At 36.9% G+C, this 22,868-nt stretch overlaps 1 protein-coding gene across 5 annotated transcripts in view; it reads right to left on the minus strand.

Moving 5' to 3' along the window:
• Positions 1–22,868, minus strand: part of col7a1l (collagen type VII alpha 1-like) — a 63,369-nt gene that overhangs the window by 20,410 nt on the left and 20,091 nt on the right. For all 5 annotated transcript variants that reach the window (XR_013205265.1, XR_013205267.1, XR_013205268.1 and 2 more), the window contains exons 13-63: positions 19,887–20,006; positions 18,800–18,958; positions 18,576–18,689; positions 18,296–18,445; positions 16,698–16,835; positions 16,459–16,605; positions 16,254–16,373; positions 15,189–15,335; positions 14,344–14,607; positions 13,513–13,652; positions 13,226–13,349; positions 12,992–13,135; positions 12,155–12,342; positions 11,988–12,068; positions 11,886–11,903; positions 11,772–11,798; positions 10,521–10,589; positions 9,841–9,921; positions 9,687–9,713; positions 9,306–9,350; positions 9,110–9,178; positions 8,913–9,008; positions 8,468–8,494; positions 8,324–8,377; positions 8,081–8,152; positions 7,739–7,798; positions 7,608–7,634; positions 7,475–7,519; positions 7,245–7,280; positions 6,576–6,620; positions 5,784–5,819; positions 5,407–5,442; positions 5,280–5,312; positions 4,689–4,760; positions 4,524–4,583; positions 3,614–3,649; positions 3,395–3,472; positions 3,150–3,185; positions 2,870–2,914; positions 2,582–2,653; positions 2,409–2,444; positions 2,190–2,219; positions 1,868–1,909; positions 1,712–1,765; positions 1,591–1,629; positions 1,384–1,443; positions 1,224–1,256; positions 497–559; positions 346–390; positions 224–259; positions 90–116 (exon numbers count right to left, since the gene is read on the minus strand). Coding sequence is in view for 2 of the 5 variants with exons in the window: in XM_077234425.1 (XP_077090540.1) it covers positions 90–116; positions 224–259; positions 346–390; positions 497–559; positions 1,224–1,256; positions 1,384–1,443; positions 1,591–1,629; positions 1,712–1,765; positions 1,868–1,909; positions 2,190–2,219; positions 2,409–2,444; positions 2,582–2,653; positions 2,870–2,914; positions 3,150–3,185; positions 3,395–3,472; positions 3,614–3,649; positions 4,524–4,583; positions 4,689–4,760; positions 5,280–5,312; positions 5,407–5,442; positions 5,784–5,819; positions 6,576–6,620; positions 7,245–7,280; positions 7,475–7,519; positions 7,608–7,634; positions 7,739–7,798; positions 8,081–8,152; positions 8,324–8,377; positions 8,468–8,494; positions 8,913–9,008; positions 9,110–9,178; positions 9,306–9,350; positions 9,687–9,713; positions 9,841–9,921; positions 10,521–10,589; positions 11,772–11,798; positions 11,886–11,903; positions 11,988–12,068; positions 12,155–12,342; positions 12,992–13,135; positions 13,226–13,349; positions 13,513–13,652; positions 14,344–14,607; positions 15,189–15,335; positions 16,254–16,373; positions 16,459–16,605; positions 16,698–16,835; positions 18,296–18,445; positions 18,576–18,689; positions 18,800–18,958; positions 19,887–20,006 (3,803 nt within the window). In the remaining 3 variants the exon portion in view is untranslated. The remainder of the gene's footprint in view (positions 1–89; positions 117–223; positions 260–345; positions 391–496; positions 560–1,223; positions 1,257–1,383; positions 1,444–1,590; positions 1,630–1,711; positions 1,766–1,867; positions 1,910–2,189; positions 2,220–2,408; positions 2,445–2,581; positions 2,654–2,869; positions 2,915–3,149; positions 3,186–3,394; positions 3,473–3,613; positions 3,650–4,523; positions 4,584–4,688; positions 4,761–5,279; positions 5,313–5,406; positions 5,443–5,783; positions 5,820–6,575; positions 6,621–7,244; positions 7,281–7,474; positions 7,520–7,607; positions 7,635–7,738; positions 7,799–8,080; positions 8,153–8,323; positions 8,378–8,467; positions 8,495–8,912; positions 9,009–9,109; positions 9,179–9,305; positions 9,351–9,686; positions 9,714–9,840; positions 9,922–10,520; positions 10,590–11,771; positions 11,799–11,885; positions 11,904–11,987; positions 12,069–12,154; positions 12,343–12,991; positions 13,136–13,225; positions 13,350–13,512; positions 13,653–14,343; positions 14,608–15,188; positions 15,336–16,253; positions 16,374–16,458; positions 16,606–16,697; positions 16,836–18,295; positions 18,446–18,575; positions 18,690–18,799; positions 18,959–19,886; positions 20,007–22,868) is intronic.

Here is a 22,868-nt window from a genome sequence, read left to right on the forward strand (position 1 = left end):
TGTCAAAAATACATAACATATAATAGATATAAACAAACCATTTAATTATATCAAAGATTGCTAAAAACGGTTGATTTTGGATATCTTACATTTGCACCAGGTTCACCCTTTTCACCCTATGCATTAAAATAAAAAATGATGTTAGCCAAATACATTTAAACTTAAATAGGGTTTAATGGGATAATGGAACAATGGAATAGTTTATATCAGTCTGTTCTCCCACCTTTGTTCCTTCATCACCCTTTGAACCTTGTTCTCCCTGGGGGAAAAAAATGGTTTAGTTTTATTAAAGGAAAAAAGTTTTTAACAAAAGCATTTAGAGCTACAACAATATATAAACCGTACATCTTTTCCGGCTACTCCACGTTTCCCATCAACACCAGGTTTGCCCTAAAAGACGAGAGAAAAGAACATAAGAAAATAAAGAAAATTAATAGCTTTATTATAGAGATATTATGGTTTATATCTGCTGTAAATGTTACTACTATATACTCACAGGAGTTCCAGGTAAACCAGGCATACCAGTAATCCCATTACGCCCATCTCCTTTCTCTCCTTTCTGTTTAAAAAATAAAAGGGTTACACTTTATTTTAAGGTGTCATTCTTACATTGTAATTATGTGTTTAAGTACTGAGTAATATCAGGTAATATTAAGTAACTACATGTACTTACTATAGGGTTGGGGTTAGTTGCATGTAATTATGCATCATTTACTGTTATTACTATGTTAAGTACATGTAACATATGTAACAAGGACACTGTCAAATAAAGTGTTACATAAAAAGTTTTAAGGTTGTCCCCAAAATATCAAAAATTTCATGTTATACTGAATCCTTTTTGGGGAGATTTGGATCACACAGGCACATACGCGCACACACAAGCACACACACATATACACACACACACACACACGCACACACAAGCAGAACAGCATTAACTATAATTATTATAATAATCTTTTCTTCAAGAACATAAGATATCCTTTAGGAAAGTGCATATACGTGACAGATTGGACTATTTTAGCTAGATTCTCCATTTTCATTCAGCAAAATGACACATTAAAAGGGTCCTATACAGACTCATTAGCAGACATTGTGTATTTTGACGCACTTTAATACTGTACACCAGTCGCACACCCTGCAATTCAGTTAATGTCACTGAAATGTAAAATATGAATCACATGATACATGATCACAAAATAATTGTTATTAGGCCTACTCACTGATCCTGGGTCCCCTTTTTGTCCTGGTTCACCCTGCGCATACACAACCACATGGTTACTTATAACTGAATCATTTATAAATAATTACAACAGTACATTCGAAAGAGAATGATTCGCCGTCACTATATTTCAGAAATATTGAAACAGGGAGTAGTCGAACCTTAGATCCAGGCCTTCCTGGTAGACCATCCAGGCCATCTCTTCCTGTACTAGATCCAAACTAGAAGAGAAAGAAAATTGAGCTTCATTAAATTATGCGTTTTTAAGTCTTTCATCCTCCAATAATTAAAAGTCATGCCATCTGAAAAACTGACAAAATGCAAAAAGAATGCAGAAATTAAGTTTATTTATGACTGTAGTGACTCACCAATGAATTCCCTGGAGGTCCTGGTTTACCTTCAGGACCCTAAAACAGAATAAAAGCAAAATGTAACCTATATCATTTTGTTTTTAATAATATATACATAGGATGTGAAAACGTCACTTACAGGTGGTCCAGGACGTCCTATCTCCCCTTGGAGTCCCGGCTCACCGGGTTCACCCTTTAAAGACACCAAATACACACACTCACAATTGACTGAATGTTCCTAGATTGTTGTTGTGTATATGTAAATTTGTATGAATTTCGAAATGTCTTACTTTACCTTAATGGCCCTAGTGAGAATGGTGTTTTCTGACGTGGTAAACTAGGCAAGAAGAATTATGAGAAACTGAAGTCACTGACAATTTGTATTAACAAAGATAACAATGAAAATGCCAATCAAATAAATGACAAAAAAAGTGACCAAACACCTGAAGCAGTGCTTCTAAAGACAAAACAAAAAGAGCAATACTATCTTGACAGCTTTTGACATGTGTAACAAACATATATTTCAAATCAACCAACCGAAAACAACATGATCACATTAATATTCATGTATGTTAAATAGCTTGATTATAATACCCAGTAAGGACAGTAAAACTCACTTGAGTATCTCCCGGTGGTCCCGGCAGCCCCTGCAGAGAATACAATATTAATATGGAGACTCCTGCTCTTTAATTTATCACCGGAGAGCCCCAGCATGACAAGAAAAACTGAGATTCTGTTATGCGAGCATAGAGCATGACCAGCCAATGAAATATTGAATTCCGCTTAAAACAAGTATACAAAATAAAGTTAATCTTTTGCTTTTTAATAGCACGTACCGGCTCGCCTCTCTCTCCTTTGTGTCCTTCTGGACCCTGAAAAATATGGACATTCATAATATTGACTATTCTGTGCTAGTATGGTTCATAATTCAGTGGCACTCTGAAAGTGCTTCACAAGAGCATTTGTTCAAGGACTGAATACAAATTGTAAAATAAAGGAAGCTGCCTACTGGTAACCCTAATTTTCCAGGCTCGCCTTTTCCCCCAGGGTCACCGGGTCGTCCTGGAAGACCGAGAGGACCCTGACATTGGAGATGAGGAGAAGTGTGAGTGGTAGGCTTAATGTTTTGAGCAACAAAACCAACTAGTGTTATATATAGACAAGTGTACATTTTATATGGGGAGGGTGATATTATTACAAACAGGCCAATACAGAATATCTGATTTGAACAAAGAGAGACATTAGATCAAGAATGTATGAGAAAAAATTTGATTTAGGGGTTTAGACGAGACAATACCTTGACACCTCTCTCTCCGGGCTCTCCTGGTGAACCAGACTCTCCCTGTGACAAAAAAGTTAATAAATATAACAAAAAACAATAAATAACCATCTACACTGTAAAGACCCAAACAGTTTAATAAACCTGCAAAAAGGCGAATGTGTGATTTAGGGGACATAACATATCATTAGCTCAGAATAAAACGATAGAGGTCAGTGGAAAGTCTCCACCATACTAGAAAAACATGATAGTGTGTGAAGGTGTGAGTTTCTCTGTGCTGCTTGTTGTGTAGTCTCACCCTTGATCCCACCTCCCCTTTCGGTCCTGGCACACCCTGAAATCCATGACAGCAGAGAATGTAATTAAATATGAATGAATGAAGCATTAATTAAAAAGCGAACAATAGGGATTTTATGACAAAATAACCCTTCAAAATCTCTAATATCCTTAACGCAATGATGCAAAGCGCATATACACACATGCTCGCAAAGACACACTCACATACTTCTTGTATTAGTCCCTCTGGGCTCTCGATTTACTTACATCTTTACCTCTTAGTCCTGGAAAACCAGGGTTGCCTGCACCCACCTCCCCTTTCTCTCCTTTGGACCCATCATTGCCCTGGACACAACCCAAGGAAGTGTTCATGTGATTGATCGGTTTCATGTAATATTGTATTCTCTTTGCCAATGATTCACAATCACTTTTGTAGTCTGACAGAATTTCGCACGTATTAAAATCAAGAGCATATAACAAACTTACTTTTGGCCCTGGTTTCCCTGATAATCCAACATTACCCTGTGCATAAAAAAGAAGTGAGACAAAACTAAATAGTGTTTTTTTTTTAATCTTTTGTGTCTTCTAAAACATATCTGTCAATATATATACGTTTTAGAAAACACAAAAGATGTGATTGATGTGGGTGGGAAACAAGCCATGTTGATAAAGTTTCCTTGTAGTGGATGTTAATAAATCATGTCAATATTCCTGTGGGCTGATGATGGTTTCAGTAAGATTGTTCTTTCTGAAAGATTATTTATTAATACTTTTTATTCATGCATTAAATAGATAAAAAAAATCACAGTAAAGAGATATAAATATTACAAAAGAGGTCAATTAAAAAAATTCTATTATTTTGAACTTTATATTCAAAGAATCCAGAAACAAATATTAAGCAGCACAATTTTTTCAATAATAATGAAAAAATATTAATATAAAAGAAATGTTTCTTGTGCAACAAATCATCATATTAGAATGATTTCTGAAGGATCATGTGACACTGGACTGAAGTAATGAGGCTGAAAATTTTATTTTGTCATCACAGGAATAAATTACATTTTAAAAATACATTAAAATAGAAAACAGCTATTTTAAATTGTAATAATATTTCACAACATTACTGTTTTTACTGGGGGGTTGCTTTTTTGTTTAAATGCAGTCATTGTAAGCATAAGAGACTTTTTTCAAAAACAGCTAAAAATCTTATCGACCCCAAATGGTAGTATATATAACTGGGGTTAATTTCATATATTCCAATTTGTTTAAAGGTTGTTGTTGAATAAAATCTAAAGGAATAAAATAAGTGTGTGGACATTTTTTTCAGTTTTCTGCATTGTGTCATGTGGTTGGAAGTAAACACTTTTCTAAAAGCTAACCTCTCATAAACACTCACTCTTTCTCCACTCTCTCCTTTGGGACCAGGCTGACCAGGGATTCCAAATCCAGGATTGCCCTTTAAAAACCCAGAAGACAATAAATCAGTACATTCAGATTGGAGGCTAATCAATAAATGCAAATTATTGTACTTTCACATCCAAAACAACAAACCCACACCTACCTTTTCACCTTTATCACCCTGATCTCCTTTCATTCCTTGTGGTCCTAGTGGCCCAACTTGTCCGACATCCCCCTTTATATCCAGTTCAGGGAGAAAAAAATAACCTAGCTTAAATCTCTCTACTATTGACCATATCAAACAACATGAAACCAACCAACAAACATCACCAACTGGCCAATATGGGTTATCACCTAAAAACCTTTAATGAAATGCGCAAATCACAAATTTTACCCCTAGAGTGTTTGGGGACTTGCATCAAAACTTTGTAGTTTATAAAACTGTGCTTTTTTGCTTTGTTTGTTCATTTACATGCACGCAGACCTGGAGGAGCTCTTGTATTCATATCGATGCTCACGGCACTAATTAACGGCGTTTAAGTTGCTCAAGCGCTGGATGCACTGCTTGTTTTCATCAATGGAGATGAAGTGAACCCAAAGGGAAATAAATCTCTGACTTGAGTCATGAGCTCAAAAAACAAAACAATAAAACAACAACTACAAGACAGTTTTTGGGACCCAAAGATGACCAGGTTTGGTGTAGACAATTGTTCACAAATTTTATATATTTGAAACTGATTTTTGATTATCTTACCCTGGCACCCTTTTTCCCTGGAGGACCAAGTATCTGTGAAATGTGAGGGGAAATATTAGCAATAGTGTATTTTTAAGTAAAAACACAATGTGTTAGATGAAACACTAAGCCAAGGCATCATTTCTACCCCTTTAGCTGGGTCGCCGGGAGCACCGCGCTGCCCCTGTCAATCAAGCAGAGAAATATAAATCACACACAGTTTAACTGTGCACTTCTATAAGTGCTGATGTCATAGATTTACATGTATTAATTTACTACAGACACTTAATTTGAGAAGAAGCCACTTTCAATTGCGGACACAAACTTACACTACAGGGACGATTAAATGATGGCATCCTATGAAGGTTTTGAAACATTAAAAGTCATTGACTACATTGCTATATATTTGATCATATTGTAGGGTGTAAGTAAAACTGTTATTTAGAAGGGGATGTCCACATAGTTTGGGCAGTGTAATGTAGAAGTATTAAATTTGATTAAATGAAGAAAAGAGTTTAGATTCACCTCATCACCCTTTCGTCCAGCAGCTCCAGGGAAGCCCTAAAGTTTAAAAAAGAGAAAGTAAGCTTTCCCTCTAATCATTGCAAGAATTATGAAATTAGTATTCAGCAAATATGAATGACCTCAGGTGCTTTGAGAGGAGTATTGGTTCTCTGTGAGCTGCGGTAGAGCTCCAAACCAAACGTTTTATCATGCCGCACTGTTTCTGAGAGAACCGAGCGATAATGAGGATTCGAATTGTTCGAAATGTTTCCTTGATCTCCTCTCTGAGGGCTTAGGTTTAATAATGACTGCGTAAGTTTAATTTGAAAGTAACTGAAAGTCTGAATTGCCAGAGATGGACACAGTGACAAGGTTGCATGTGAAGGATATAATAACATAGTAGTTCTTAATGTTTCGCACATGTAATTCTCTCATTATTAGGTGGAAATTCCATCCAGGTGTCTCCTTTTTTAATCAGGTCGATAATGTGGATCTGGAGCTTTGACGTGGATTTTGGAGTCCATCACTGGCTAGAGAGCAGAGAGGAGGCGGTTTTCCTATTTCTTAATCGACTCCTTTAATTTCCCCAGAGATCTACAGCTCATTCTTGCTTTTAATAGAACTTCAACAGCACCATACAGGGTGGAAAAGTTTGAAGAGCGAACAAACAAATAAGGATTCAACTTAACAAATCTTTTTTTAAAACGTTCAAGTGCAGGGAAGTGATTTAAATCCATTAACTGGTTCATCACACATCTGACCTTTCCATTTATATTTTTCAGGCATGTGAAGAGGTCAAATTGATGAACTTACTGCAATTCCTGGAGGCCCGATTGGCCCGATTTCCCCGCGTTCACCCTGTCAAATAAATGCAGTTGTTGATTACATTGAAGGATTTAACATTTGTAGTTTATGCAGTTGAAAACAAATGTCAGGTGTCAAAAAATGAATCTAAAATCAGATGGTTATTGCAAAATACACATGAGAGGGTGGTCAGGTCTTATGACCAGCTGCCTATACATTATGCAACTTATAACATGATTGTGTACCAAATAAACAAATCAACTGGAATGACATTGATTTGAGATTAAAATATTTCTATTGTGTGAGAGGAAAGAGCCAGGTGATACAAGAGATTGTAAACTATCATAGTGTAGTAGATTGTCAAAGTTGCCAAAAAGTAAAATATACACTTAAGCATCATAATACAAAAGTATTTGACCAAAGCATGACAGAATTGGCCAATCAAAATCCAGAGAATTTCAGAGAGCATCCTTTAATGAACAATATATGTTCACATTATTATTATTTTAAGTTCACATTCCATTATCTTGAACATGTTGAAAATGTATGTAGGATGTCAATATTAATTAGGATTAAATACAGAGCAGCAGCGGCACTAGACAAAAGCACTGAAATTATGTGATAGATTTTTTTCATGGAGGACAAGCTAATCGGTTATGTGCCTGAGAAAATTCATACCTTGTCTCCTTGATCTCCTTTAAGACCCTTTTTCCCCTAAAAACACAACAACAGTGAAACACCTCCGTCATTATGAAGCACTTAACATTTATTAAACAAGATTGCATCTAAGGCTGACATCTGTTAAAAGATTCATGCTGATTCACTGTGGAAGACAGATATGATTTAACAGCATGAATTGACAGATAAAACACTTTGATGGTGAAATGGTTGTGTGTAGTCTGACAAACCCGAGGGCCTGCGATTCCCTGGACTCCTTGGATTCCTACTTCGCCCTTTGGATGAATATGGAAGCTACAAATTACACACTGCAAGAAACAATAATTTGTCACTCTCCATTGATTTTACATCCAACATACTTACCTTTGGGCCTTGTAGTCCTGTATTACCCTGAAAAATGATTACCATTAATGACTCTTAAGATTTGTTGACAGCAGAACATACATAAGTTAAATAAATAATAAATGTGGTTTGCGTATATCAGAAATATGTACCTTCTCTCCAGCTGGCCCAGGAGGACCTTGGACACCTTGAATTCCGATACCTTCCTCTCCCTTTATGATTAACACAAAAGAAATTCAATCAAACAACCAGCTGCACTAATTTTAGCTTTGTGCAGTTCTGACAGAGAGGAAGGGCAATTTTTTAAAGCACTCAACAATGAGACTTCCAAAACGATAGTAGGCAGATGAGCAGAGAGATTTAATTTATGCATTTCAACTATCCTGTGCAAGCTGTAGGAAGCCATTGCTTAAAATAGCTTTTACATCACTGCTGAAAATACAAAATGACACGTGAAGCCGTTTTAGATATTTTTACCCCTTATTCTCACCCACCTGCTCCCCTTTCTGACCAGGAATTCCTGGAAGTCCATCCACTCCTACTGGCCCTGGTAAACCCGCTAGACCCTAGACAAACACATCCACAAGATCAAGTTAAATTACTTGTTTCATTATTTCAATCAACCTATTAAATGGTTTACTTATAGACCTAGTTCTTGCATATTAATATAGGAGAAAGTATTTTAAAATCTAATGATAATAATAATACACACTGTAACTCTTAAAGCATGCACTAACATTATTCCCATGTTCTCCTTTTTCTCCTTTGGCACCTGGTTTTCCACGTGGACCCTAGAGAGTGTGAGAAGCATTATAAATCACACATTGTATTTTGCATGTATATTTTATGGTAAAATGTTGCTTGTGCAGTGGATGTCTTACTTTAGGACCAGATTCTCCAGTCTCTCCCTAAGAGGAAGTAAAATTGGAAAAAAATAACCAAAAAAAACGGACACTCTTTTCTAGACATTTTTTATGCTTAATAAGGTCATTACCACTCATATTGCATGAAACCTTGTGTATAGCCTTAAGTTGTAACTTAAAAAGCCACACTGAACACAACTAACATGAGATTATAATATAGACTATAATATTATTATATATACTGTATTCAGGACAGGGCAAGTAGAATAAGTTGACATGTTGTTGCAAAGTTATTTCAAAATAAAATGTTAGCAGATATTGGACAGTCTATTCATAATGAGAGTTAGCTGACACGTAGTGCAAAGTTATAGTTAGTGGAATCTCTAAAGTGGACTTTTTAAGTGTTACCGATTACAATATAGACTACTGAGATGTGTGCATCCTCAGAATATTTCATACTAACCTTAACAGAGAGTCCAGGAGACCCTGGAGGTCCAGGCAGAGCAGGGAGTCCTGGAGGACCCGATACCCCTGGGACCCCTGGAGCACCTGGGGGGCCCTTTTAATCAAGAGAGAGAAAAGATGAAAACCTTGAACAAATCAATTTAAATTTATGCAAACTAGTTTAACACAGCAATTTAGTATGATACCATCACTTACCGAAGATCCAGGTTCTCCTTTACGCCCTGGAATAACCTCCATACCTCCCATCACATAGCCTGGCTCACCCTACATGAAAAGATAAAGTTATTATAGGTCAACATGATTTAAATAGGCTTTATTTATTTGTTAAAAAAACAATAAATAAAATAAAATAAAACCAGCATATGAAATGCTTATCAACGTCTAAACTTACTCTCTCTCCTCTCTGCCCTTTAGGTCCAGTATTACCAAGAGGACCCTAAGATTGTGGAGAGAGAGTGATCGCACAGACACAATCGCTGTCACAATCACACAGAGAATAATCAACTTGTCTAAAACATGAGGCATGTAATAAAAAAAGGGTGAAACTTTAAGAGAAAATAGAGGCAAATACTCTATACTGACTAGTCGTAATCATTCCTCATTACTCCCTCTGTGAATCACTCTATCATAATTGCACCTTTCCCAATTCTCCCACTAAGATATACATATGTAGGACATTGATGAGTGAACTAACTAAAATTTTTAGAATATACCGATTTAAATACCACCACCTACACTGTTTTTATATTGTGAGATTTAATGCGACACTCACCATGTCACCAGGAACTCCAGGTGATCCCTAAATCAGATTATGAGATTGTTTAGGCACATTTACACATTTAATCAACAAAATCTTCTCAATAAGTTACATTCATTACATATTTTGCAGTACTAGACTGATGCTTGAATTTTAATTCATCCATTACCCTTTGTCCAGGAGAACCAGGGGGTCCGGTTCTACCTGGACGTCCTGGTAACCCTGGGATGCCATCCGTTCCGGGAAGACCCTGATAAATGGGTGTGGATTGGGAATAATACAGATAAAAATAACAAACAAACAAAACAAAACAGACACAAATACAGAAATTGTTTGATGCTGCTCAAATATAACATCAGAACATCTCCAGTGCATTTATTGCTTTGAAATCAAATATAGAGCAATATAAAATCCACGCATTCACATGGATACATATCACAAAAATAAATAAGGAAACATCTACAACAATGCTGATCTTGTTAGCAAGACCTGTCACATTTCATTTGTTATTCAAAAGAGTCGCTTTGATATGACAAGCACTTTCATGTGTCGCCTTCTCAAAGAGATAACAGGAAGAGAAAAAAAAATGAAAGTATGAATAGCACCCCGCATAGAGAAAGATCTGTGATATTATTAATTAGATTTAATCCTTTAATCTACTAAAACAACAACCGAGCCACAAAAACAATTTCATCATAAACAGAACGGCTCAGTTTAAATAACAAATGCTCCGGTAATTAACATAAACATAAGCGTGTAATTACGGAGAGGACTGGGGTGTTTTATTTATGTTTATTTAAGTTTGTGCTGTGGAACGGCATGAGTGCTTCGGATGTTGGATGCACTCACCCTCTCACCCTTCTCCCCTTTGACCTTTAGAGAGAATGAGTCATAATGCTCCGGGCCTTGCTTGAGTCGCTGCGTCAACAGAAAAATATTTGAAAAAGAAACACGGTCACAGATTAGGGTCCAATTCTCACAATTACCTAACTATTAACTACAACTTTGCCTCAATAAACTCCTAATTACTGCTTATTAATAGTTAGTAAGGTAGTTGTTAAAGGGGCATTCAGCAACTCTAGCTATTTCTTCGTTGATTTTCAATTTTGTTGTTGCATGTTTTCTCAATGAGCTCCCCCTACAGCTGTGAGGCGTATATTTCACAACAATGTCGTAAAAAAAACTCACTTGTGGCCCCTCCCCCCCCTTTCTACCGCTGCTCATGTGCATTTGTTACTATCGGAGCCGGCCAACTTTACCGTGTGGAGCTATTTCTACCGAGATGGGTAATGCATCATACACATTGAGGGCGGCGTGTGTGTTTATGTCGAATTGCCGTAAAGCAGTTTGTGTTTCACCAGAACATGTTATTAAACCATCTAAATGATTTCTAAACAGTTTTATTAAGTTGAAATAGTTGCCGAATGCCCCTTTACGTTTAGGTGTTGGGTAGGATAAAGGGATGTAGAATATGGTCACGCAGAATATGGTCATGTACTTTATAAGTACTAATAAACAGCTAATATCCTAGTAATATGCATGCTAATAAGCGACTAGTTAATAATGAGAGCTGGACCCTAAGTGTTACCAGAAACGCACTTAAAAAAACATATATACTGCAAGACACTAAATTTTTATATTTTCTGAAGAAATTGAGTGTGCAAAACCAGTGTTGTTATCGTTAACTAAAACTAAGACTTGTTATTAATTGAAATAGCTGAAATAAAACAAAATATAAATATTTGATGAAAAACTAAGTTTAAGCTCAAAACTTGCATTTAAGCCTAAGTCAAAAGGGCCGTATGTCAGGCAAACATCACTAGTCTTATTGCTAAGAAAAGTTATAGCGCACTCAATAAGCTAAATAAGTTAAATACTTAGAATATAGTTATCATTCTTGGTGTGAACAGACCTTTAGGGTTCAGGGTTTGTTTAAACTCCTATTTCTAAGTATGAGCAATGACAATACTGATGTTACATTAGTACAGGCCTCTAACAAAGTGAGAAAGACTGTCTGTCAGAGTTCAAATAGAATTATGAAGTGAGCCATTGAGATTAGAGAGAAAGAAAGAAGGAAAGAGCTGAAACTGTCGAACATACCAAGCCGCCATGACCAAATCCATCGCCCTGCAGCAGAGAAATTAGATATTATCATGTCATCAGTTACAATTCTGTGATCGAATCGCACACAGTAACATGGTAGCCACCGCTTACCTTCTCTCCTTTCTGACCCTGTGAACAACAACAAACTGGGAATGAGGTTTCATATGAGACATGGTGTGACAGCTGTAATGAGGTTGTAGAGGAAGCGTTTACCTTGCAGCTAAGAGGACAGCTGGGTCCTTCTGGTTTAGTGAGAGCTTCTGGGTCATCTGTAGGTGTGTCCAGTTGAGCAGACTATTACAAAAACATAACATTTTAACTTGTGCAGTATGTATTGTGAAGATATAACCCATAATTCCACTCTGATCAGCACGACCAACCTCGTTGTGTTGTTTGAACTCTGATAGTAAGGCCTCGCTACAGATGCTGCTAATAAACTCTCTCTCGATGGATGGGAGATCGTCAAAGTCACTGGCGTAGAAGATGTTCTTGTAAGTGGTGGGGGAGGCTATTTTCTTCAGCTCCTCAATATCTGCATTTGCGATGCCGATGGCCAAAACACTGACACCTAAAACACAAATATACCAAAAACTGAAGTTCGGCCACTTTAGTATACTAAAGCGACAAAGTATAAACTTATGCTACCATTCAAAAGTTTAGGATTGGTGCGATTTTTTTATTATTATTAAGAAATCGATACTTTTATTAAGCAAGGACACATTACATTGATCAAAAGTGACAATAAAACTCATTTAAAAAAATCTATACAAAAAAAAAAAAATCTTCAAATGATCCTGAAAAAAAGTATCATGGTTTTCACGGAAATATTAAGCAGCACAACTGTTTTCAACAATGAGAGTAACAAGAAATGTTTCTTGAACACCAAATCATCATATTAGAATGATTTCTGAAGGATCATGTGACACTGAAGACTGCAGTAATGATGATGAAAATACAGTTTTCATCACAGGAATAAATTGCCTTCAAAAATAGATTAAAAGAGAAAACAGTTATTTTTAAACGCAATGGTAATAATATTTCACAATATTACTGTTCGCTGTATTTTTTATCAAATAAATGCAGCCTTGGTTAGCAAAAGAGAATTCTTTCCAAAAAAATTCTAAAATAATTACTGACCCCAAAATTTTAAACGATAGTGTATATTTAGTCATAAATTTACGTTTGGCTATTCCTGTATTGCAGTTTATATTACTCACCCAGAGCATGCGCTATTCTAGACGGTGGCTCTACATCATCCTGAGCTCTTCCATCTGTCAGCAACACTAAAAGGTGAGGGACTTCCTGTCTCATACCAAGAGACTCCTGAAACATCTCCCTAAGGACATAGCTGATCCCACGACCTACACACACACATTCACAATCGTCAAATTTCAGATCAGATTGCACCCTATGTCATCAACAGTTTTTGATCTTTTAATGTGCACATAAACCTGTTTTTGTGTTCCCTCCTCCATAGTGGACTTCTCGGAGTGCTCTCAAAACGGAGCTACGGTCTTTGTGAGAGTTAAAGTTGAACTCGATCCTGGGCTGATCACTGTAGTGAACTACCGCTATCTAAGGCAATTTAATGAGATGGTTCACTCCACACTTAAAGCATTAGATGTTTGACCAGAGCAAATGATTGAGACTATTGATTCAGTGACTAAGACACAGAATTATACCGAATGAGGTGTAAAGTTCTTAATTGAATACATCCAAGAGCATTAGCATGTCCTACCTGTGTTCCTTTGGGTCCTATAGTGGGGAAGTAGGTGACGGTTCTGAACAGGAAATCCTTTAGTTTGCCAAAGTTATTAGTACCAATGCTCCAGGATTCATCGACCAGAAACACAATATCTGCTTTCACCCTGCCACACACTAACAGACAGATGCACACAATTCATTAACACATTTACGCACTATTTAGAGTGGGTAGACAGTGTAGTAAAATTTCTGCTTTTGGAGATTCAGTTAAAAGGATTGTTCACCCAAAACCGATTCTGTCATCATTTCCTCACTCTCATGTTCTAAACCTGTATGACTTAATTTCTTATGTGATTTTGTCCATACAATGGAAGTCAATGGCCAAAACGGTCATTCTTCGAACATTTTTCTAAACATCTTTAGTCATACAGGTACAACATGAGGATGAGTAAAGGATGACAATGTTTTTTTTATTTTTTTATTAATTCATGGCAAATTGCACTTCTTATAAGCTTCAAATCATGGGAAAACAATGAATAATAGTCTATTTTTGTGGTATATTTCAGCAAACTGAGCAGTATATTTAAAGCTGCCTGTTAGAAAGGGTTTTTGTCAAATGCAAAAGGGACATTTACAAGTCTAAAAAGGAAAAGCAAAAAAAAGCCTGTTTTATTCTAAGGGTCACTGAGAGGGTGGGAAAAGGTCATTAATAATTAAACAATGATTGTTTTGGGTGCATAAAAAGAAAACTCTGGAGCAAAATATATGATTTACCCGCTTTAAAACATAACTTCAACAGAATTGTATACATTTTAATTGCAAAATATTGATTTAAACCTGATTGAGACAACATAATTTGAATGACCTGGTCCAGGTGGGGGCGTCTCGACAGACAGGGTGGTTTGGTCATTTACTGTGGTAATTCTGGTCAGTGCTGAGGCCGTTTGGCCAATTGTGATCTGAGGCCTCACAGCGGGTCTCTGAGTGGTATTGGGTGTGCTGGGGGCTTTGACCACTGGTGTGCGAGTGTTTCTGGTTGTGGTGTGGAGGTGCATGTCGTTGTTCTTGGTGTTAGCAGAGACAGAGGCCGGCGTGGAGCTCTGGACAGGAATGAGATGAGGAGCTCCCACTGTAAGATGAGCATAAAAAAAGTCCTGAGCTCAAATAAACAAATGTTTACTTTTAGTATACACTACCATCAAAACTTTGCAGTCGGTGAGATTTTTGGTTTCACTTTATTTTGATGGTCCCTTTAACACATTCTGTTGAATATAAGTAATGCTGCACCTACAGTACATGTCAATTAACTCATATTGGTAGAGTATTGGTAGACTGGTAGGGTTGAAATCAGTTGACGTGGTAGTAAAGAGTTACCAGATTTTTAAAAGAAGTCTCATAGAGGCTGCAATTATTTGATCAAAAATACAGTATAACATTAATATTATTACCATTTAAACTTTTTTCTATTTTACATTTAAAACGTAATTTATTTCTATGATGGCAAAGCTGAATATTCAGCAGTCATTACTTCAGTGTTATTTTAAAAATACATACACTTTCCTACATAATGAGTTTCACAAATTTACATCAGATTTTCATTCCCTACTCAGCATTTTTTGTTGTCCAGTAAGTCGATTATGCCTTACAATATAAGTGATTAGCATTTAAAAATGTAAAATGCTAATGATATTTGCAGAGATAAGGCCTTACAGATCCTTTTAGTGATGGTTGTGACTGGACCCTCCACTTCCCCATAAAGTGGTCTGATGGAAAAGATGTAGGTTCTGCCATACTGGAGATCTCGGATCTTATAGGAGGTGAAGCCAGAGCTCAGCAGATCAGACGAGAAGTCCACCTCTACACAGAACATAAAGAGAGGGATTTGCATTAGGACAGAATAATGTCACCATCAATGTGACTAAACAGGAGTAGGAAACTAAAAACTGGAACATCTGGGAGAGGCTAATGTCTGCAAAATGATCAAACAAATGACTCAAAATACTTGAGATACGTCATAAATCTTTTATACCAGTTTAAACACTTCAAGAATGTTCTAGAAAACATACAAATTTAAGCATTCTCAGGATGACGGTCTTGTAAGAGTCAAAAGCTTAAGAATAAAAGCCACCTTTAAACCCCTCATAACCTTCATGTTCAAGCAAAGGACACCCTCATTAGAAGGCTTCGTTGACGTCATCGCCATATCAGGAATGAATCACAGATCTCATCATGACATTATCTACACTGTCTATTCTCTTCTTTTTTATGTCTCATATCAGACAAAATGGCTTTTGTGGGAGGAACTCTTATTACAAGAGCTTATCTGAAATTAGTTTTGCCCTGCCATATAGCAACACTCATTAACAAATAAACGCTCATTCTCCTTGTTCTAAAACATCTGAGCAGTGTTAGAGCCTAGAGCCAGGTTTCAGCTAAGTTTATCACCTCTATATATTATATAATAAAATATATGATATTTAAATCATCTATAATTTTATTTTATTTTATTTAAAAAACGTGCCGTCCGATTATCATGTGCAAAATTTTTAACATGGATTTAAAAAAAAGTGAAATTTAAATACCAACATACAGTAGGCCTCTACCATATATACTATCTACAACTATATCTTTCACTCTCTCAACTATCATAGTTCAGAGAGTGACGTCATGTGTTTGCATGTTCATAAGCTATCCTTTATTTCTACATAAATATTTGTGTGTGCACTTTTAGCATTTTTGAGTAAAGGATGCAGTCTGGATGCTTCTGTTTCTGACCTGATATGTGTCTCCAGGACAGCAGGTATCCAGACGCTCCAGTCACTCTGGTCCAGGTCAGTACAGTGCTGTTGTCAGTAGTGTTCAGAGCACTAAATCCAGTCACTTTGGGCAGATCCACTGTAACACAACAGCAATTCTTCTTCAAAATACTTACATTTGCATGCTTACTGTTGTACATTTACATGAAAACAAGCAGACTCACAGGTGCGGGCGGTCACCATTACTGGGCTTCCCTCTTTGCTTTTGACCACTGTCGAAACCTGGATTTTGTAGGCAGAACTTGCAGGCAGATCAGTGATGGTGAAGGACGTGGCAGAAGAAGACACAACCTCACTCTTCTTCTCTCCACCTAAGAGAAAATACACAGAAAGGTGACGATGATGGATGGATTATAATGAAATGCAATGATAATGGAGTGTAACGAGGACTGCCGGTGCCCACCGTGAAAGGCGCTCCAGGTGATCTTGTACCCAGTGACCCCTGGTGTTTTCTTCCAGGCCAGTTTAAAAGAGCTGGCGCCAATGTCCACAACTTTTACCTCCCGAGCTGTCTCAATCAGCTCAGAGTCAGTTAAAGAAGCTGCAAAACAAAATGGCACAACTATTAGGGACACCAGGTTTGATAAAAGTCAATGAAATATATTTATTATTTAAAAAAATATTCAATTATAATTCATTCACATGTGAAATTCATTCAAATATATGAATTTTCTATTTCATATTTTTAAGATATTAAATCTAGAAGCCCCTTGAAGGATTATAGTCCAATATGTAAGACGCAAATATCAAAACAGGTCAAATTAATACTTATACATTTTTATATTTGTTTTTGCGTTGTTTTTTAGTGCACTGTAGCCACTTTACTACGAACTGTGAAGATGTGCCGATAACAGTGAGGCTGACAGCAGTGACACACACACACACACACACACACACACACACACACACACACACACACACACACACACACACACACACACACACACACACACACACACACACACACACACACACAGAGCTTCAGTAAAAATACTGCTATATATATAGCTGTTGTCCTAAAGATGGGGGCTCAAACACAGGAGCTGCCAATCAATCTCCTGATATCCCACAATCCCACTGGAACAATGGGCGGAACATCTCCATATCCCCGAACCCTGACTGTCTGAAGTGTTTAATTAACTGAGCAGAGATTTCTTCTCAAGGCTCTGATAAATGACTGTCAACCAGTTGTCATTGAAAGAAGACACAGAGCCAAACTGAGCAGTCAAACCAAACCAAACAGATCAAGAACTGTTGGTACAGCTTTCCTACAGTGTAAGAGGAACATAAAAATACTGTGGAAGACTTAGTATAACACAGACAATAATAAAAGGAGGAATATATATTTAAAATCCTAAGAATACCAGTATGACAACCTTGTAACTGTGAAAAGGGCTGAAAAAGCAAAGATACAAGTATCTTAAAAGCATATTCCAGTTCTAAGTGCTAAATTACCACATAAAATCAAAGTTACGGTGAGGCACTTACAATGGCAGTGAATGGAGCCAATTTTTGGAGGATTTAAAAGCAGAAATGTGAATGTTATCATTTTAAATCTAGATTTAATTTATGAATGAGGGTTTATGGAGTTACATTGTAATGGCAACAAAGATGTAAAATCAGATATCATTTTATACATAAAAGGTTAGTAATTGACTTTTCACACATATTTTTTAGTTATTTAGTTATATTTTTTATTATTGATACAGTATTTTAACATTTGACAAATTTACCCCATTGTAAATGCTTCACTGTGACCTAAATGCTTATTTAAAAGAAAAGGTAAGACAATTTGCTACTAATTTTAGTGGTAATCACAAACTTAACCTAACTTGTACTTGTACCAAACTCAGGATATTCCTTTAAATTAGTATTTGGGTGTCTTGAGACAGAAGGACAGTCAAAAATCCAAAAAAGGTTGAATCAAATACTGTGGTTTTTCTTCCATGACAAATAAATATTTTTGAGTTTATAAAATGAGTTTATTGTTGTAAAAAGTACCTGTTTGCTGTGAGAGGGTGATTTCTGGCCCTTCACTGTTGCTGTAGAGCGCGTGAATGCTGACAGAATAAAGCGTGTGAGGCTGAAGACCAGTGATGCTGTGCTGTAAAACACTGCGGTCAAGATAACGACTCTGAGGACGCACAAATTCTGGGAGCAAAAGCACACACACATGCACAACACAAATCAAAATAAGGAATTATAAGTATATGGGCCTTATTTGGAACAGAGTGGACACATTTCCCAGGCATTTTGATTTTTGTAGATGAACAGTTTATACCCGAACTCCAGGTGAGTTTGTACTCTGTGGCCCCTACAATAGGACTCCATTCCACATTGATGGACGAGCTGGTGTATGACGTTACTTTAAAATTTGACACGTATCCGAGGGGTGCTGGGGAGCAGAACGCATGAAATGAGACTCGACCAATAAGCAGCTGAAGTCACTGCTAACTGTCAGAATGTGTTTATCAAGAAAACAGGAGAAAGTTTCAGGTCACTCACAGGTTCTGAATGTAGCGGTGATGCCCGGACCAACCACAGAACCAAAGAGCACGTAAAGAGAGAGCACGTACTCCGTGTCATGGATCAGATTCTTCAAAACATACTCAGTAGTGCTGCCATTCAGAGCCAGCTGTCTGGGTCGATCTCTCCCTATGAACTCTTCACATTAACACACATAAATACATATATAAATGGATGAAAGAGGTATGTACAGCCTCAAATATATTTATGTAAAATATGTATATGTACTTGCATATTATACAGAAAATACATTTTCTGGTGATACTGAAATAAAAAAATCATAATAATAATAGCATTTTAATTATTAAACAAATATAAATAAAACATAAAATAATGCATTCATATAACTGGATGAGTATATATATATACACACACAGTATATATATATATATATATATATACACATATATACATACACACAGTATATATACTGTATATATATATAAATATATATATATATATATACACAGTATATATATATATATATATATATATATATATATATATATCCTTTTTTTTAAATACTAAACATCAAACACCTAATTAAGCCGCTCTCGCCCTTCGTTTCTCTCCCTTTTCTCCATAAACTCATCCTCAGACTCATCTATATGTATGTGTCAGAGTGTGTTGTATGAGTCACAGAGCACTTCTTCCTCAGAATGTTCTTCCAGGTCGCTCTTTTAAAGCAAGGGCATGCAGCCCATCACTGTGACAGAAAGGTGTCATTTTCAAAGACTCTTCTTTTGGAGGTGCTCAGAGGTGACATCAATTCATTTCTTCCACACTGAGCCCCGAACACACTCACACACAAAATCTCCTAAACACGCAGATAAAGTTGACGGCATGACTCATGAGGCGGCACAGCAACACCTCATGTTGTCACCAACCTGTCGCTTCCATGAAAAAGAGACTATAAATCAGAGAGAGAGAGAGAAGGGAGAGGAAATGACAGAAAAGTAGTGACAAAAAAGAGAAACAGACTACAAAGTGAAATTGGAAAGTGGAGAATGGCCAAGTTCAGGACAATGAGATCCTAGGAGAACATCACAGACACTTTTTGAGGTACCTGCAGTAGGACCCCAGGCCAGTCTATAGCCTGTGGCTCCAGGTACAGCGTTCCACAAGATACCAGCGCTGCTAGTGCTCACCGCAGATGCTCTCAGGGTCTGTACTGCACTGCTTTCCACTGAGGCAGAGAGAGAGAGAGTGAGGGAGAGAGAGAGAGAGAGAGAGAGAGAGAGAGAGAGAGAGAGAGAGAGAGAGAGAGAGAGAGAGAGAGAGAGAGAGAGAGAGAGAGAGAGAGAGAGAGAGAGAGAGAGAGAGAGAGAGAGAGAGAGAGAGAGAGAGAGCATCATCTTCCTACAAGGCATTCCAGCAAACAGAGAACATTCTTGGAATTTTGGCTGACATTCTAACAAGGTTCTCTCAAAGTTATGAAAAAAAATTCTTCCAGTAATGTTCTCTGGTCTTTATTGATGTTCTCAAAATGTTAGAACGAAAACATTATTAGGCTATTCATAGGACATTTTTTTTCTGAAACATTTTAATTGGACGTTTTTTCTAACGGTTTTTAAATGTTACTAGTCACAGAACGTTCAGGGAACTTTCAAAAGTAACATTCCCCAAATGTTTCCAAAATGATAAATTGGAATGTTTCCTTAATGTTCACATGACCAAAATCAAGCTTTTAACGTTTTATATCTCTAGGTGGTGTTTTTTTAATATACTTTAAGACAAACCATGTGCAAATTCATAAGTCAACACCATTGCTGAGTATTTTCTCCTTAAAACTGCAGTGAAAAAAAGAGTTAAAAAAAGCGAAGCAGGGCAGTCTCAAGAGAAGCCAGGTTATCCTGGTACATTTTTGTGTTGATATGAAAAATCGGGTACATTTAGCAATATAGCGGGTGAATTATGTACAGGTCCTTCTCACAAAATTAGCATATTGTGATAAAGTTCATTATTTTCCATAAAGTAATGATAAAAATTAAACTTTCATATATTTTAGATTCATTGCACACCAACTGAAATATTTCAGGTCTTTTATTGTTTTAACACTGATGATTTTGGCAAACAGCTCATGAAAACCCCAAATTCCTATCTCAAAAAATTAGCATATCATGAAAAGGGTCTCTAAACGAGCTATTAAACTAATCATCTGAATCAACTAATTAACTCTAAACACCTGCAAAAGATTCCTGAGGCTTTTAAAAACTCCCAGCCTGTTTCATTACTCAAAACCGCAATCATGGGTAAGACTGCCGACCTGACTGCTGTCCAGAAGGCCATCATTGACATCCTCAAGCAAGAGGGAAAGACACAGAAAGAAATTTCTGAACAAATAGGCTGTTCCCAGAGTGCTGTATCAAGGCACCTCAGTGGGAAGTCTGTGGGAAGGAAAAAGTGTGGCAAAAAACGCTGCACAACGAGAAGAGATGACCGGACCCTGAGGAAGATTGTGGAGAAGGACCGATTCCAGACCTTGGGGGACCTGCGGAAGCAGTGGACTGAGTCTGGAGTAGAAACATCCAGAGCCACCATGCACAGGCGTGTGCAGGAAATGGGCTACAAGTGCTGCATTCCCCGGGTCAAGCCACTTTTGAACCAGAAACAGCGGCAGAAGCGCCTGACCTGGGCTACAGAGAAGCAGCACTGGAGTACCCACAGTCAGTGATGGTCTGGAGTGCCATGTCAGGTGCTGGTGTTGGTCCACTGTGTTTTATCAAGGGCAGGGTCAATGCAGCTAGCTATCAGGAGATTTTGGAGCACTTCATGCTTCCATCTGCTGAAAAGCTTTATGGAGATGAAGATTTCATTTTTCAGCACGACCTGGCACCTGCTCACAGTGCCAAAACCACTGGTAAATGGTTTACTCACCATGGTATTACTGTGCTCAATTGGCCTGCCAACTCTCCTGACCTGAACCCCATAGAGAATCTGTGGGATATTGTGAAGAGAAAGTTGAGAGACGCAAGACCCAACACTCTGGATGAGCTTAAGGCCGCTATTGAAGCATCCTGGGCCTCCATAACACCTCAGCAGTGCCACAGGCTGATTGCCTCCATGCCACGCTGCAATTTCTTTCTGTGTCTTACCCTCTTGCTTGAGGGTGTCAATGATGGCCTTCTGGACAGCAGTCAGGTCGGCAGTCTTACCCATGATTGTGGTTTTGAGTAATGAAACAGGCTGGGAGTTTTTAAAAGCCTCAGGAATCTTTTGCAGGTGTTTAGAGTTAATTAGTTGATTCAGATGATTAGGTTAATAGCTCGTTTAGAGACCCTTTTCATGATATGCTAATTTTTTGAGTGAATTTTTTGAATTAATTTTGGGTTTTCATGAGCTGTATGCCAAAATCATCATTATTAAAAGAATAAAAGACCTGAAATATTTTAGTTGGTGTGCAATGAATCTAAAATATATGAAAGTTTAATTTTTATCATTACATTATGGAAAATAATGAACTTTATCACAATATGCTAATTTTTTGAGAAGGACCTGTATATGATGCAAGGGCCTATTACAATGTTATGATGAACTATATGCTTTTCTCCACTGACAATCTAAGCTTTTCTAAGGATACCGATTTTTAGGAGGCAGCTGTCTGACTCTGAAATTGTGAACGGGAACATGGTTTTTGTAACATTAGCAACACATTATTAGCTGTTTGATAACTTAGTCAAGCAAAAGGTTAATCATATTAATTACCGTTATGTCTCAGAGAGCGATACATAAAATGCATTATCATTCTGATACATGGACTTACAGATGAACCTGTATTAGTGAGTGGAGGAGGGGCTCATTTGCATATTCATGGCTACGCTTATACTAAAAGAAGCAAGCAGTTAGTTACATTCAAGCTGTCCACAAGAAAAACCTTTTAAATATGCCATTTTAGTGATCAAAGATCAGTTTTAGGGGATACAATTATTGACTACAGGAGTTTAATATTGACTATATATGTTTAAATGTTTAGAGAACATTTATATATATGTATATAAATATATATAAATATATATATATATATATATATATATATATATATGTATAT

Source organism: Siphateles boraxobius, unplaced genomic scaffold (assembly GCF_051911475.1).
Source record: "Siphateles boraxobius isolate OS27281-9 unplaced genomic scaffold, OSU_SipBor_1 19, whole genome shotgun sequence".
NCBI lineage: Eukaryota > Metazoa > Chordata > Actinopteri > Cypriniformes > Leuciscidae > Siphateles > Siphateles boraxobius.